At 36.9% G+C, this 15,590-nt stretch overlaps 1 protein-coding gene across 4 annotated transcripts; it reads right to left on the reverse strand.

Moving 5' to 3' along the window:
- Positions 1–37: 37 nt before the first annotated feature.
- Positions 38–15,226, reverse strand: LOC306883140 (ankyrin repeat domain-containing protein 13D-like). Of its 4 annotated transcripts, none has more exons than XM_079438249.1 (17): positions 14,519–15,226; positions 14,303–14,438; positions 12,097–12,221; positions 11,902–11,947; positions 11,461–11,604; positions 11,196–11,385; positions 8,870–8,936; positions 8,684–8,765; positions 8,469–8,530; positions 6,407–6,537; positions 6,146–6,303; positions 4,705–4,818; positions 4,456–4,628; positions 3,153–3,232; positions 2,833–3,057; positions 449–529; positions 39–352 (listed from the first exon to the last, which is right to left on the reverse strand). In XM_079438249.1, the coding sequence occupies exons 1-16, from the start codon at positions 14,600–14,602 to the stop codon at positions 466–468; spliced, it is 1,881 nt and encodes a 626-aa protein (XP_079294375.1). In that variant the 5' UTR covers positions 14,603–15,226; the 3' UTR covers positions 39–352; positions 449–465. The 4 variants fall into 4 exon arrangements, with proteins under 4 accessions (XP_079294374.1, XP_079294375.1, XP_079294376.1 ...); XM_079438250.1 differs by having other exon boundaries at positions 11,467–11,604; positions 14,519–14,994; XM_079438248.1 differs by having other exon boundaries at positions 38–529; positions 14,519–15,209.
- Between the last annotated feature and the right edge of the window lie 364 nt (positions 15,227–15,590).

Below are 15,590 nucleotides of genomic sequence, written 5' to 3' on the forward strand. Positions count from 1 at the left end.
CCCATGCACACAAAAACTTCATAACGGAGATCATTGTTGTGAAAGTGTTTGAGCAACATTTAATACTTATACTTTCATGTAATTATCATCCACCATAAGTAAACTATGCAATAGTATTTTCAGTACTTTACCTTTATGCATTATCATAGTCATCAATATTCATAATTTATATTCACATTTTCATCTGCATCATTATACGATGAAGTTAAAGTTGACCTTTTATCACTCAAAAAACAGTGGAACTGAGAGGATATCATTTACATTTTCATGCCGTGCTCTTTGATTTATCTTCTGTTATGAATTGTTTCAGTCCTGGCACACACACTCTCTCCGGTTCCTCTTTCTATGCCATCTTTATTATTTTGGAAAAGAAATAAAGAGCGATGAATCTAGAAGAATAATAATTTAACATTGCAGAAAAAAACCACAACCAATAAATTAAACCCACATCAAGCATTGCTACAGTTACTTCTCTGTGAGAGACAGCTGTAGTATCCTCTCCAGCTCTTCCTCCTCTTCCCTCCTCTTCCTTTAGGGAACAAAAAGAGGAGTGTGATTGGCTGATACAAATGAGGAAATACATAAACTCTGTTCCACGGTTTCTATATGAATTTAAGATTTCCTCTACTGAACCCATGCGATGACACATGAGGAAAATTCATTGAAAATATAAGAACAAAATAATAGTAGGTGTTAATGTTTTTGTGAGTAGAAAAGGCAAGAGAAAAAAGCAAAACAAATTATTAGGATGAAAAATATGTCATATGTGCTCACGGTGCACACACGCAGAGAATACAGGAACACGAAGACGATTTAATGAAGACGTCAAGGCAAGGCAGACCGGGGAGTAATGAGTAGACCAGACGAAATCAAACTGAACAGACAGGACTATAAATACACAGGTTAATCATAGATAATGAGACGAACACAGCTGGACAAGAATTAACTAATAATCACACTAGACGAGGACAGGAAACAAACCAAATATGGACACAAGGGGCAGGAACACATGACACACACGACAGAGGACTTACACTTGTCATGTTTTATATAGTACAAAAGAACAACAAAAACCCAAAATAAAAATCTTGGATGACAAAATGTACATTTGCTTGTCAGTTTGTAATATAGTGTAACAAAGCAAAACAGAAACTGAAACAAAAACAAAAAACAAAAAACAAAACAATTTTGTCTTGGATGAAAAATGTGCAGTAAATGTCAAGTTGTATAGAGTGCAACAAAACAAAACAAAACATAAATTGAAACAAAATACAATAAACTATTTTTTTGTTGTTGATAAAAATGTAAAGTAAATGTGCTTGTCATGTTGTTTATAGCATAACAAAACAAAAATGAAATGAATTTCACTTGGATGAAAAATGTGTAGTTAATGTGCTTATCAGGTTGTATATAATGCAACAAAAAAACAAACATAAAACAAAGAAAAAACAACAACAAACAAAACAACATTTTCTCTTTGATAAATTTTTTTTGCCTCTCAGGTAGTTTATAAAACAACAAAATGAAACAAATGAAAAAAACAAAAATAAAGATAAAGAAAAAAAAACTCCTCTTGGATGGAAAAATGTGTAATAAATGTGCAACAAAACAAAAAAATAAAACGAAAAACAAATTCTAATTTTCTCTTGAATAAAAAATGTGTAGTAAATATTCTTGCCAGTTTGTGTCTAGTGCAACGAAGGATGAACAAATGTGCAGTAAATGGGTTTGTCAGGTTGTATATAGTGCAACCAAACAAAACTATTTGGTCTTGGATGAAAAATGTCTAGTAAATGTGCTTGTCATGTTGTTTATAGCTAGCGTAAACATACGTCCTCTTTTCCCCAGACAAGTCCTGTTTTTGGACCTAAAAAATGCGTCTGGCCGGGATTTCTATACTGCCCAAAATGTTCGGGATTCGGCTTTTACTTTCTACAGTTGCCATTCATTGTTTGCTTTTTTGTATTAAAGCCCTGCGCAGGACTGTTTTCTTAATCCCCCTCCTTCTGAATTTCTGAACATTACTGCCTGCTCATGAAAACATTCTTAATATTCATAATATTGCATTTAATTTTCTGGCATCAATATGCAGAGTATTTAAATCTCTTCGCTCGCTGTTCACTTTCACACTTCAGACTGAAGGTCTGGAATCAATGGTAGCTTTAATTGCCCAACCAATCACAGTTCGTTTCGTTCAGAGTCACGTTTCGGGGCTTTGAAATGTCGCCACAATAACAGACCGGTGTGTGAAACTCTCGGACGTATTTTAAAGATTCTCTGCCGCAAACTTTAAATATTTCACATACTTTTGAAAATCCAGCGTTTATTTGATCCTGATAAGCTTTTATCGGCACATTTGTAAACACGACGGCTTTCTTCTTTCGTTGTGCTTATCAGATTGTATAAAGTGCAACAAAAATAAAACAAAGAAAAAACAACAAACAAAACAAAATGTTCTCTTAGATAAAAATGTGCTTCTCAGGTTGTTTATAGAACAACAAAATGAAACAAATGAAAACAAAACAAAGGGAAAGAAAACAAAAAATAATTATCTTGGATGAAAAATGTGTAATAAATGTGCTTGTCAGGTTGGATATAGAGACAAAACAAAAACATAACAAAATATGAAAAAAAAAGTACTCTTGGATCCATGTAACACTGTCTTAGAAGCTAGTTTAATAAGTATAAATTTGCAGCCAGCTGTTTGCCACAGGCTTCGTGTCAGGAGCCAATGATGCCCCTGAAATCCTGTCTAGATTTTAGCTCAGTAGGTTTGGGAACAGAGCTTATGTTTTTGGATCCTGTCGTTTTTTGCTCCTCCGTCATTCGTACCTGTCTAACTCCTGCTGTTCTCTGCAGGAAAGCTCCATCGCGATGCGTAGCTGTTCATCAAAACTGGTGGCCACAGCAAACGCTCCCGGCGCCCGAGGCTCGGTCAGTGAGCTGTAACACGGAGGTGAGATGGGTGCGGGATCAGACGGGGATAACTGCGGGCCAGCATCGGACTCGCCACTCTCCCCTCCAGCCAGTGACAAAGACAGAGATTCCTGAATCGCCCTGTCAGAGACACAATCACATATCAAACAGCTGAACAATTGATATGCACATCCTCACTCTCAACACTCAATCCACACACACACACACACACACACCTCTCAAGCTGAGAGTCCTCCTCATAAAGCGGAGGCTGAGAAACTGGACGAGTGTTAGTGAGAGCCTCCCATATGGTCACCTACAGAAACGCACAGGAAAAGAAAGAGAAATGAGGGAGTGGGTGGAAAGCTGCGGAGGGTATGATAAAAAGTTGATGTCTGCTAACTGTTTAGTATTGACTAGAGCTTCACAATTACTCATGATAATTATAAAGACTATGAAAAAGAAAAGAAGTAAAGCATCTGTTTAGATCTGGGGCCAGATGTCTAAACATAGCCATGATGTTAAGAAATTAATAACTAGTTTAACCAGCTACAAATTTAGATGATTAACTAGCTGCATTGGAACTAATCACAGAAATGTCTGCTGTGCATATTAATGATTTTTAAAATTAAATTAAAGTAGTAAATATTTAGACAGGTTGATTATGTGATAGCATTCTTGGTTTATATCACAAAAAAAGCAGATGGTGGTTGAATAAATGATTCACAAATGTATTATATAATGTTTTAGTGGTTAGTAAGTTTAGCTGGCTGGTTTATGGTAACAGCTTATTCTGGTTAAAAATGACTTCAGAGATAAACCACTGTCAGAATATCTAAAGTTAATGAAAATTTTATTTTGCATGAAAGTAAAATAAAATAAAATAAAACAAAAAAAACAACAGTCAGATATTTCCAAATTTATTGGGACAAAAATCTACACGTCAAAATAAAATAAAATAAAAATAAAATACAAACAAAACAACAAACTAAATAAAAACACAGTCACATATTTCCTGGGAACCGAGCTTATGTCTTTGGATTCTGCTATTTTTATGCAATATATTTTAATAATGTAATAATCACAGTATCAGTTTATGAGTGGCTTAACAGAAAACAAACCCAAATCTGACTTTCTGTTCACCCTAAAATAATGTCTAGATTATTTCACAGTCATAAAGGGGAGAATACAGTTCTAATAGCAGGAATCTAGTTTACTTGCTAGTTAATGTCTGAATATGAACTTTGAATATCATTCTTCTAAAATAAACTCTGGATATCCTTGAAAAAATACAATAATAAAATAAAATAAAATAAAACAATCAAGTGATTCGCTCTCTCTCAAATCATATAAACCCAGCACCTTGGAAAACATCTGTTTCTAGGCAGCCTGATAAAAACATGCAGCGACTCTCAGAAGTTGTGTACAGCCAGCCAATCAGAACAGAGCTTGCCAGATCGAGAAAGTGCATGGAATATTTTGTGTGTAATGCATTAGAATGACGATCCATGGATATACCATGTGATGTGATGCCATTACCTGATCACTCTCTGTTCCTGCGTCCAGCAGGCTCTGCTGTATGGCAAACTGGAGTAAATTATCATCCTCATCCCTCATCGGTTCACTGCGGCCTGGTCCGAGTGTGGTGTATTCTGGGGGAGGCTCAAACACAGACGGGTCGACTTCACACTGCAGAGGGGGAGGCGTCTGACCTGAAAGCAGTGAGGTGAGACTTATTACCCGGCAGAGTCACAGTCAGAGCAACTTTAGACCTGAAGAGATGCTTACCGGCCTCTGTGGCTCCTTGAGGAGATTGTACAGTAACAGAACTGACGGGTTCATCGCAGCCACACAGATTGCTGAATGTCACTCGAGCATTCAACACATGGAAGAGAGGAATTTCTAAGAGTCAGGACAATGATTAAAGTCAGTTTAAACTGCCCTTTACAACAGTTTTTGGTGTAAAACAGGACATTTCTTGAGGAAATAATTTAAATAAGACAACAAATAAATGTAATGTGCATAGATTAATGGAAAATTAAAATTCTGTCATCATTTACTCACCATCAAGTAGGGGTGGGCGATATGACCAAAATCTTAAATCATGATAAGAGTCATTTTATTTCCAAGTAACGATATATCACAATATAGTTTTTTTTTTTTTATTAGTTGCTTTAAGCTTTAAATAAGGTCTTTATGATATAAAAAAATTTTATACTATAGAAATTTCGGTAACACTTTATTTTACGGTTACATCAATTAGTTTCTTATTAGCATGCATATTACTAGAATATTAGCCATTTATTAGTAGTAATTAAGCACATATTAATGCCTTATTCTACATGACCTTATTCTACATCCCTAATCCTGCCCAGTACCTAAACTTAACAACTACCTTACTAACTATTAATAAGCAGCAAATTAGGAATTTATTGAGGGAAAAGTCGTAGTTAATAGTGAAGAAGTATTGCCTATTCTAAAGTGTGACCGAATTTCATAATTATTGTCAACTAATAATAGCCTAAATAAAAAAATAAAAAAACTCAAGTTCACCGAAGACAAGTAAACAGTCAGCGATTAAATAAGAATAAGAAACTCATTACAAGCAATAGGACAAAAAAACTACAGTATAACAAATAAATAAGAATACATTGTATATACTGTACAGTAATCAAATGTATAAAACTCTGCATATTCTTCACTGTGTAAATTTTATATATTTTTCTTCTAACTAAAGTTAAAAAAGTGATTTAGTTAAGAGCAGTGAGAGATTTTCTGCCTTTTGTTGTTTGATTAACATGAATAATAGACAGCAGGAATATTAGACTGCTGTCACTTTAAGAGCTGTCCCGGATCCAATATACTGTTACATGTGTGTTTTTCTTTCTCAGCTGTTTGCTTTCACTTAAGACCTGAATTACTGTGTTTACGAGGGTACTTGCAAAGACGTGAATTGTGACACATACAAGTGTGTGCATTTAACACAGTCAAGGCCTATAAAGCAGTAAAAATAACTTAATGGAAGTCAATGGGACCCGAAACTGTTTGCTTACCAACATTCTTCCAAATATCTTCTTTTGTGTTCCATAGAATAAAGAAATGAGTAAATGATGACTGAATATTTGGGTGGACTGTCCCTTTAAGAAAGTAAATAGCAAAAGATTTTGATTGTATGTTGACTTTAAGGATATAAAATGATCAGTCAACTCGATGTGACACTTCTTCTCACCAATCTTTACAGGAAAGCCAGGTGGTAGGCGTAGGGTGATGAAGTCACGCAGCTTGGCAAAGTGGGCGTTAGAAATGGCCATGAGGTCAATGATGGGCGTCACCTGCTCAGCCAGCGAGAGAGGATGAACTTCACTCAACCACAGTGTGGCCTTAAATCTGAGCGAGACAAACAGAGGTAAAGAGACAAAGCAAATATTCTTAATTCAGATGCAAACACGGTTCAAATCATGGCACTTTGGAGTTGCCATAGAGACGGTACCTCTGCACTTTGCTGGTGAGCTCAATGGGCCGCCCAATATCTCTGCCATTCAGATTAAACTCTGCATCGAAGTACTCCTCCGCTGTGATAGCTGTTGGGTTATGAGGACTAGCGCACTGAGAAACCTGACTCTAGAAACACAGTGAACAAATGAATCAGTGTTTTCTCCAATCAGCACATTCACAAATAGACTCTGTAAACAATATATTTAGTTTTTATGCTCACCAAGGCTGCATTTATTTGATCAAAAATACTGCAAAAACAGTAATGTTGTGAATTATTATTTTCAATTTTAAATAACTGTTTTCTATTTTAACATATTTTATCATGTAATTTCTTCCTGTGATCAAAGCTGAATTTTCAGCATCATTACTCCAGTCTCCAGTGTCACATGATCCTTCAGAAATCATTCTAATATGCTGATTTCAAGAAACATTTCCTATTATTATCAATGTTGAAAACAGTTGCGCTGCTTCATATTTTTGTGGAAACCATGATAGATTTTTTTAAGGTTTCTCTGATGAAAGTTCAAAACAACAACATTTTAAATGTCTTTACTTTAAATCATCAACCATTCTCAATAAAAAATACATTTCATTCAATAACAACAAAAAAATCTTACTGACCCCAAACTTTTGAATGGTGGCGTATGTTCATTTTTATTTACAGTCATGGCCAAAAATATCGGCACCCTTGGTAAATATGATCAAAGAAGGCTGTGAAAATGAATCTGCATTGTTAATCCTTTTGATCTTTTATTTAAAATTTTTTAAAAAGTCTAACCTTTCATTGGATAATAAGAATTTAAAATGGGGGGAAATATCATTATGAAATAAATGTTTTTCTCAAACACACGTTGGACACAATTATTGGCACCCCTAGAAATTCTTATGACTAAAATATCTCTGAAGTATACTCCATTCATATTCACAATTTTGAGCACTCCAGGGTGATTATGAACATGAAATTATCCAGCCATGGCTTCCTGTTTCACAGAAATATAAATAGGAGGGAAAACAAAGCCCAAATTCCCTAATCATCCATCACAATGAGAAAAACCAAAGAATATATTTCTGATGTGCAGCAAAAGATAATTGAGCTTCACAAATTAGTGAAGTGGCTTTAAGAAAAGAGCTAGAGCAGTGAAAATTCCCATTTCCACCATCAGGGCAATAATTAAGAATTTCCCATCAACATAAAATGTTACGAAACTGCCTGGAAGAGGACGTGTGTCTATATCGTCCTAATGCATGGTGAACAGGAGAGTTTGAGTGGCTAAAGACTCTCCAAGGACCACAGCTGGAGAAATGCAGAAAATAGTTGAGTCTCGGGGTCAGAAAACCTTACAAAAAAAAAGTCAAACACCCCCTACATCACCACATGTTGTTTGGGAGGATTTCAAGAAAAATTATTCTAGCTCATCCAAAAACAATCTCCAGCATATTCAGTTATCAGCTTACACAACTTCAAATGGGACTGGCTTCTATGGTCAGATGAAACTAAAAAATTAGCTTTTTAGCAGCAAACACTCAAGATGGGTTTGGTGAACACAGGGATAAAAACATGTGTACAATGAAATGTTGTGGGCCTATATTTCTGCTGGAGGTCCTGGACATCTTGTTTAGACACATGGCATGATGGATTCTATCAAATACCAACAGATAAAAAAAATCAACATTTATTTCATAATGATATTTCCCCCCCATTTTAAATGCTTATTATCCAATGAAAGGTTAGATTTTTGTGAATTTTTCAAATAAAAGATCAAAAGGATTAACAATGCAGATTACTTTTCACAGCCTTCTTTGATCATATTTACCAAGGGTGCCGATATTTTTGGCCATTACTGTTTCAGGCTATTTTTTTAATGATTATATTAATCATTAACATTTTCAAATCATTTTTATCTTTACATATTGTATTAATTAATTTTTTATATATTTATAATTTTGTGAGGTAATTTTAACATTTGTTTAGTAAATGTAAAAAAAAAACTAAATATATTGAAATTCTAAATTAAAAATAAAATCATATGCAACTGAACTGAAATGATCACACTCACCCCAGTACTAGAGATGTGCTGCTCAGCAATTCCAAGAAACGACTGTAGAGGAGTTCTAGATCCTGAAAGAAGAGAGAGGCCAGGAGTGAGTAGAAGGTGACAGCACAGAAAGGGAAATGCATTTGAGAAAATATATGTATATGTACATGTATATGTGTATTTTTTAGTTAAATTGACTGTCAGCATAATTTTTCTGTTTGTATGGGTTTAAGTACCTTTACTCCTACACTTGTCCTGATCAGAAAGGTGTTCAGTCCGAGAACGTGTCACTAATTCCACATTACAGGCACTGTAAACCTACAATTATATAATTATAAAAAACAACCAGGGAGGTAATTTTGTCCTCTGCACAGGTGTTTTCAGCAAGACTCAGAGCTGAACGCCTCTTAAAGTGGACCCACCTTTGCTTCATATCCACTGACAACCTCTGTCTTCTCAGAGCGCCATCCCCAAATCCCAGACTTATTTCTAGAGTCAGACAGAACAGGGAATTAGATGTGCAACAGTTGTTTCCAGAGGGAAAAACTATAAAACTCACTACCTAAAGAAAATGATTTTTAATGCTAAATTATAAAGCTTGAAAGACAGACCTACTATGAGCTTTAAAGGGGTCACAAATTGAGAAATCAAAATTCCCTTGATCTTTTGACATTTAAAACTTTCTTGTTAGTAAGTAAGTAAGTAGCTTATATTGAAGCCAGTCTGCCAAAACAACAGCTTGTGGAATCAATGTGCCACTCTATGATGCAATAGTGTGGCTAAACACCGCCTCCGCAGAAGAAGATCAACACCTGCTTCTAAATCACTGCCTGTTTAGCCCCGCCCACCGATTCTACATCGCTGCCTGTTTAGCCCCGCCCACCTATACTATATCAGTGCCTGTTTAACCCGCCCACTGATTCTACATCACTGCCTGTTTAGCCCCGCCCACCGATTCTACATCACTGCCTGTTTAGCCCCGCCCACCGATTCTATATCACTGCCTGTTTAGCCCTGCCCACCGATTCTACATCACTGCCTGTTTAGCCCCGCCTACCGATTCTATATCACTGCCTGTTTAGCCCTGCCCACCGATTCTACATCACTGCCTGTTTAGCCCCGCCTGCCGATTCTATATCACTGCCTGTTTAGCCCCGCCTACCGATTCTATATCACTGCCTGTTTAGCCCTGCCCACCGATTCTATATCACTGCCTGTTTAGCCCCGCCTACCGATTCTATATCACTGCCTGTTTAGCCCTGCCCACCGATTCTATATCACTGCCTGTTTAGCCCCGCCTACCGATTCTATATCACTGCCTGTTTAGCCCCGCCTACCGATTCTATATCACTGCCTGTTTAGCCCCGCCTACCGATTCTATATCACTGCCTGTTTAGCCCTGCCCACCGATTCGCGCATATAGTAGGCAAATGACAAGAGCGGCAAATGCATGTCTACACAGAAACCAATTGATAAACTTAATTTGATGAACTTAATTTTTAATAAAGATTCAGACCACTTCAGTAAGAACTCGGTCCTTTGTTCACTTCATTTGACTGTGGACTCATTTATAAACAAGGCACAATTCGACCCAAAGCTTGAAACTAAAAGATGATGCTGTGTCGACTATATTGGATCCGACAGTGATGCGGCAATAAAAGTGTGAGGAACTGTTTTTATTATGTGATCACTATTGCTCTGTCTCTTCTTACAGATCGCTTGATATGTATTGAGTTATTTATGCATTCTTAACCTAAATCACAGCAGCGTCCACGATGAATGTACGCTGCCAAACATACACAACTGTTACCAATACCAATCATAGCAGTGGGCATAAATACACAACTGTTACCAATACCAATCATAGCAGTGAGTCTACAATCTGCCACACCTACTCAAACACAGCGTTCTGATGAGGGGGTCAAAACAGGACAGAAAATAGCCTATTACTTCTAAATTCGGATGTTTTTTAAAGTAAAAATCTTGATAACATTATAAGTGGACCTCAGAGAACAGTACAAAATAATAAAAAAGGCAGTTCATGACCCCGTAAGGTTGTTAAATCGATGATATATGCTTCTGCTGAAGCCATCCTTTGTCATTATTTCAGTTTATTTGTGAAACAATCATGTTTAACAGTTGAATCAATGGTGATGGGTAACTACATTAACCATGATGCCAAACAGAAAATTCCTCCAATCAGAGAGTCATGCCAAACAAATAAAGCCAAATAAGCTTGCAGGAATGGCAACTCCCATGAAGCACCAAAAATTATGTACTCGAGTCGTTGCTGCTATACTGTCACAATGCTGTTGTAATTTTTTGCGTATATGCGCATATTTTACAATAAACTTAAAAAAAAAAAAGTATATATATACATATATATATATATTACATACACACCTTAAATGAATAGTTGCATATTTCTCCATCGGTTTTTATTTATGTTATTTGCAATCCTTCATTAAAGTCATTAAGTACACAGTCTTGTATGTGTCTTTTTGCCTGATTCCAAGTTTGTTTGTTTTTTTGCTTCAAATAAACCTTTGTAATGTTGTGATTCTCCTCGTAGCTGGCTGGTTTGGTTCATGGTTTATAAGACTTTAACAAATGCTTTTTTTAAATCCCTATGGGAAAAATGAATGGAAAAAACCTCCGGAACCAGCGCCACTGAAAAACTGGCCATGCCCTAATGCACGCCATATAGACTCAGACTAATTAAATCTGTGGTAAAGCCTCTTCCTGTACCTCTCGAAGGCAATGTTGCGTGTGTTGAGATGAGTGGACACTATAGGAGAGGTGAGTCTCTGGGCCGTGTTCTCCTGCGAGGGCAGCATGGCGGCGAGCAGAGAGGGAGCGTCTCGCGGAGACAGAGACAGCGGTTCTGTATACACCACCTGCTTCTCATGGTCCACCTCCATCACCATTGCCCCGCTCTCTGCAAAACACACAAACCACCTCAAAGCAATGAACTCAAGTGTGAATCCTGCATGAATGCGTGCTGAAGACTCACCTCCACCTTTAAAGATGTAGCTGCGTCGACCCTTAAGCCAAGTCATGTGCTCAAAGCCCAATAAAGTGGTGTCGACCCTCAAACACGAACCACTTTTCCATACACGATACACATCGCTCGGACAAACTTTTGATACTATAGGAACTGAGTAATTGAGACAGAATGACAGCTGACTGTCAGAAACAACGGATCACAGGAGCTGTCCACATCTATGGTGCTGAAACAGTTAAAGCTGCCATATAGGTTGCCAATGGTGGGTTGGTTTGTTTGGTTTTATTTAAATGTATTGCCCATATCAGGTTCTCAGGGTATAAAATGGCAGATACAGATTCAACATTTAATAATCAATAAATAAATATGATCAAATTTGCCAACGGTGAGACAGAAGTGAAAGCGAAAGAGTTTGTGGATCTTTCCAAACTCTTTAGTTTTCAAACTCACCCCAGCTAGTAAATTCCCATTTCATCTCCACGTAGAAATCACGTGCCTGCAAAAAATACGACATGTTAGAATGTCTTCTGAAAGAGACATTCAATACTGTACCTGATAAGTTTATGAAAAAGACATTTGGGATTTACCCAATGAATGCACATCAAATGCATCTTCAGTCAAGGTATATGTATGCATGTGGATCACCTGTCTCAGTTTGCTCAGCAGCTCAGGAATACCAGCCAGTCTCTCTGTGGCTCTTTTGAAGTCTCTGTACTGAAGAATCAGCTGCACCAGCTCAGGGTCTCCAGTGCTCACTGCCTCCTGCAAAACTGCACACACAGTTCAGCACAGCCATCACTGCCATGCACCGCACCAATGAGATTTACTGAAGATGCATATGTTGGAAGACAAGGAAAAGTTCTTAAAGGACAATGAAAATTAGGCACTAATGACCTTTTTGTGTGATTCCAGACCTGTGTGATTTTCTCTTTTTTTTCCCCCTGAGGAATATACACAGAGATATTCTCCAGAATCCCATAGCAACTCTTTTCAATATAATGAAAGAGAAAGGGGACTGGGGCTGTCAATCTCCGAAAAAGAAAACATCAACAACATAGAAGTATCAGCTTGTGTGGTATATTCCAAGATACACCACAGTAGCTGTGTTTACATGCACCCTAATACTCCATAATTGGACTGATGTCTCAAATGGGCTAAAAGGCCTTGATGTAAGTGTCACAATTGAGCTCTTATTGAGCTAGATTTAAATAGAATTTTGATTGGATTGAAAGAGGTGTAGCCCTGACAGAATATGATCAAGCGAAAAAAAAAAAAGCATTTAAATGCTTGAATCCATCTATTTTCTCAGTCGGATTCAAAAATGCCATGCACATGGTGCAGTGTTGAAATGTGTATGAGCCTTTTTATAAGTAGCTATTGACTGAAATCTTGTATTCTACTGTACTTTCAGTGAATAACTTGCATCTCAGTCTGCACCTCACACAAAGTTATAGTATGGCTTTACAAGACATATGGACTATTTTTATGGTGCTTTTGTCATTTTTGAAGCATTTACATTTTACATTTACATTTAGTCATTTGGCAGACGCTTTTATCCAAAGCGACTTACAATTGGGGAATACAAAAAGCGATTCATCTTGAAGAGGCAGTCAGACAGAGGAAGTGCTCGTAACACCAAGTCTCAGGTTTGAAGCTTAAACCTTATATTATGTTGCAGATCACTTTGATACATTTCAGTTTTTTGAGTTGTTGGAAATACTGGTTAACTAACCTATCATGTTTTTCTTGAAAATGTGCAACTTTTTATCATTTAAGGTCATGAAAACGCCTGCAAATATGTATAGTGGAATGTGTGTACAAAATTTCTATTAGTATTTGTGGGTTAAGCTGCACAAACCGAAATAAAATACATATACACATCACCGTTCAAAAGTTTGGGTTGATCAGTAATTTAGTTTTTTGAAGAAGTCGCTTAGGCTTATCAAGACTTCATTTATTTGACCAAAAATACAGTAAAAACAGTAATATTGTGAAATATTATTGCAATTTAAAATAACAGTTTTCTATTTTAATATACTTTAAAATATAATTTATTCCTATGGTGGCAAAGCTGAATTTTCATCAGTCATTACAGTCTTCGGTGTCGCATGATCCTTCAGAAATGTGACCCTGGAGCACAAAAGCAGTCATAAAAAAAACTGAGTTTCATACATCATCTGAAAGCTGAATAAATACGCTTTCCATTGATGTATGGTTTGCTTGTTTGCACATGTATGGACAATATTTGGTCGAGATACAACTATTTGAAATCTGCAATCTGAGGGTGCAAAAAAAAAAAAAAAAAAAATACTGAGAAAATTGCCTTTAAAGTTGTCCAAATGAAGTTCTTAGCCATGCATAACACTAATCAAAAATCAAGTTTTGATATATTTACAGTAAGAAATTTACAAAATATCTTCACGGAACATGATCTTTACTTAATATCCTAATGATTTTTGGCATAAAAGAAAACATGATAATTTTGACCCATACAGTGTATTTTTGGCTATTGCTACAAATATATCTGTGCTAGGACTGGTTTTGTGCTCCAGGGTCACAAATCATTATAATATGCTGATTTGTAATCAATGTTGGAAAAAGTTACAATGTTGTTTATAATATTTATTTAAAATAGTTAAATAGTTTTAATAAAATAGTTAATTTTTTTGTTTTTCATAGTGTGATTTTTGGTGAAATGAATGGAATCCAGCAAGCTTTTGAACACAATAAGAGCCCATCTCTTCTCTTGTTTTCCACGGAGTAAGTTAGTCACACAGGTTTGGTAAATGCACGGGTAAAGGCTGGAGGTCATTGGGCTCTGCACTGAGCAGTACTTGGGCTGCTGCTGTACCTGTCCAGCCCTGTGTGTTGCTGTGTGTGGGGTTCGCGCTGTGTCTCAGAAGCACGCGCGTGGACTCCAGGTGTCCGAGACACACTGACAGCTCGAGCGGCGCGCGCCCGCGCGGATCCAGCCGCTCCATGTCATGCTGGAACACACAACACACGGCTTTACAGAGGAAAACACCCATGATTTAAGACACTAAACAGCTTAAACAACTCCATGTACCTGCTTTTTCTGAAGCTCTCGGTCCAGTTCTTGAAACTGGTTGTTCCACACCAGATAATGTAAAGGAAACGCCTCTTCAGCCATTTCAACGATGCTTGATTTAAGTTGTTTTTATTTCACGTTTTATTTGTTGTATACGTTGTCACTCATTACCAGTCGGATTCGCGTGTTATTCTGCTGTAAATCCTCCCGTTTGCTGAAAATATCCACTGACAGTCAAGCCAACAGCTGCTTAGCTAGCGAAGCTAAGTCCAAATGTATGCAAGTCTTTATAAAATATCCTCTTCGAGGCTAAAAGGATTGAAAATTGATCGGTAAAAATGAGCGGGGTTCCGTTAAACGAGGTAAAACCGAGAGCATGGATGAGATAGAGGTTTATTTGCAGTAAAGCATCCTTGCGTTAGCAGATAGCTTCCCAGCATCCTCCTCAAGCTAGTGCTGCTGAACACTGACACATGATGTTAACACTATCCTCTGAAAGGGAAAAAGACAGCTTTCCATTATATTCCACCCCGGCTGAGCTGAACCACTGGGAAAATGCAGATAACCCACCGCGGAAAGCGAGCAGAGGCCTAATTTCCTTCCATGTTCATGTGAAAAATGCATCGCATGCAGGCTTGGCTGTGCTGGTGAATGAGTGTAACTCAACTGAGATCAGACACAGAGTATATAAACTCAACTGAGATCAGACACAGAATATATAAACTCAACTGAGATCAGACACAGAGTATATAAACTCAACTGAGATCAGACACAGAGTATATAAACTCAACTGAGATCAGACACAGAATATATAAACTCAACTGAGATCAGACACAGAATATATAAACTCAACTGAGATCAGACACATAATATATAAACTCAACTGAGATCAGACACAGAATATATAAACTCAACTGAGATCAGACACAGAGTATATAAACTCAACTGAGATCAGACACAGAATATATAAACTCAACTGAGATCAGACACAATATATAAACTCAACTGAGATCAGACACAGAATATATAAACTCAACTGAGATCAGATAACATAACTTCAGTTTATGAACGCAGCTGAGATGAGCTAGTC

The sequence above is a fragment of the Barbus barbus genome (genome assembly GCF_936440315.1).
Source record: "Barbus barbus genome assembly, chromosome: 17".
Classification (NCBI taxonomy): Eukaryota; Metazoa; Chordata; class Actinopteri; order Cypriniformes; family Cyprinidae; genus Barbus; species Barbus barbus.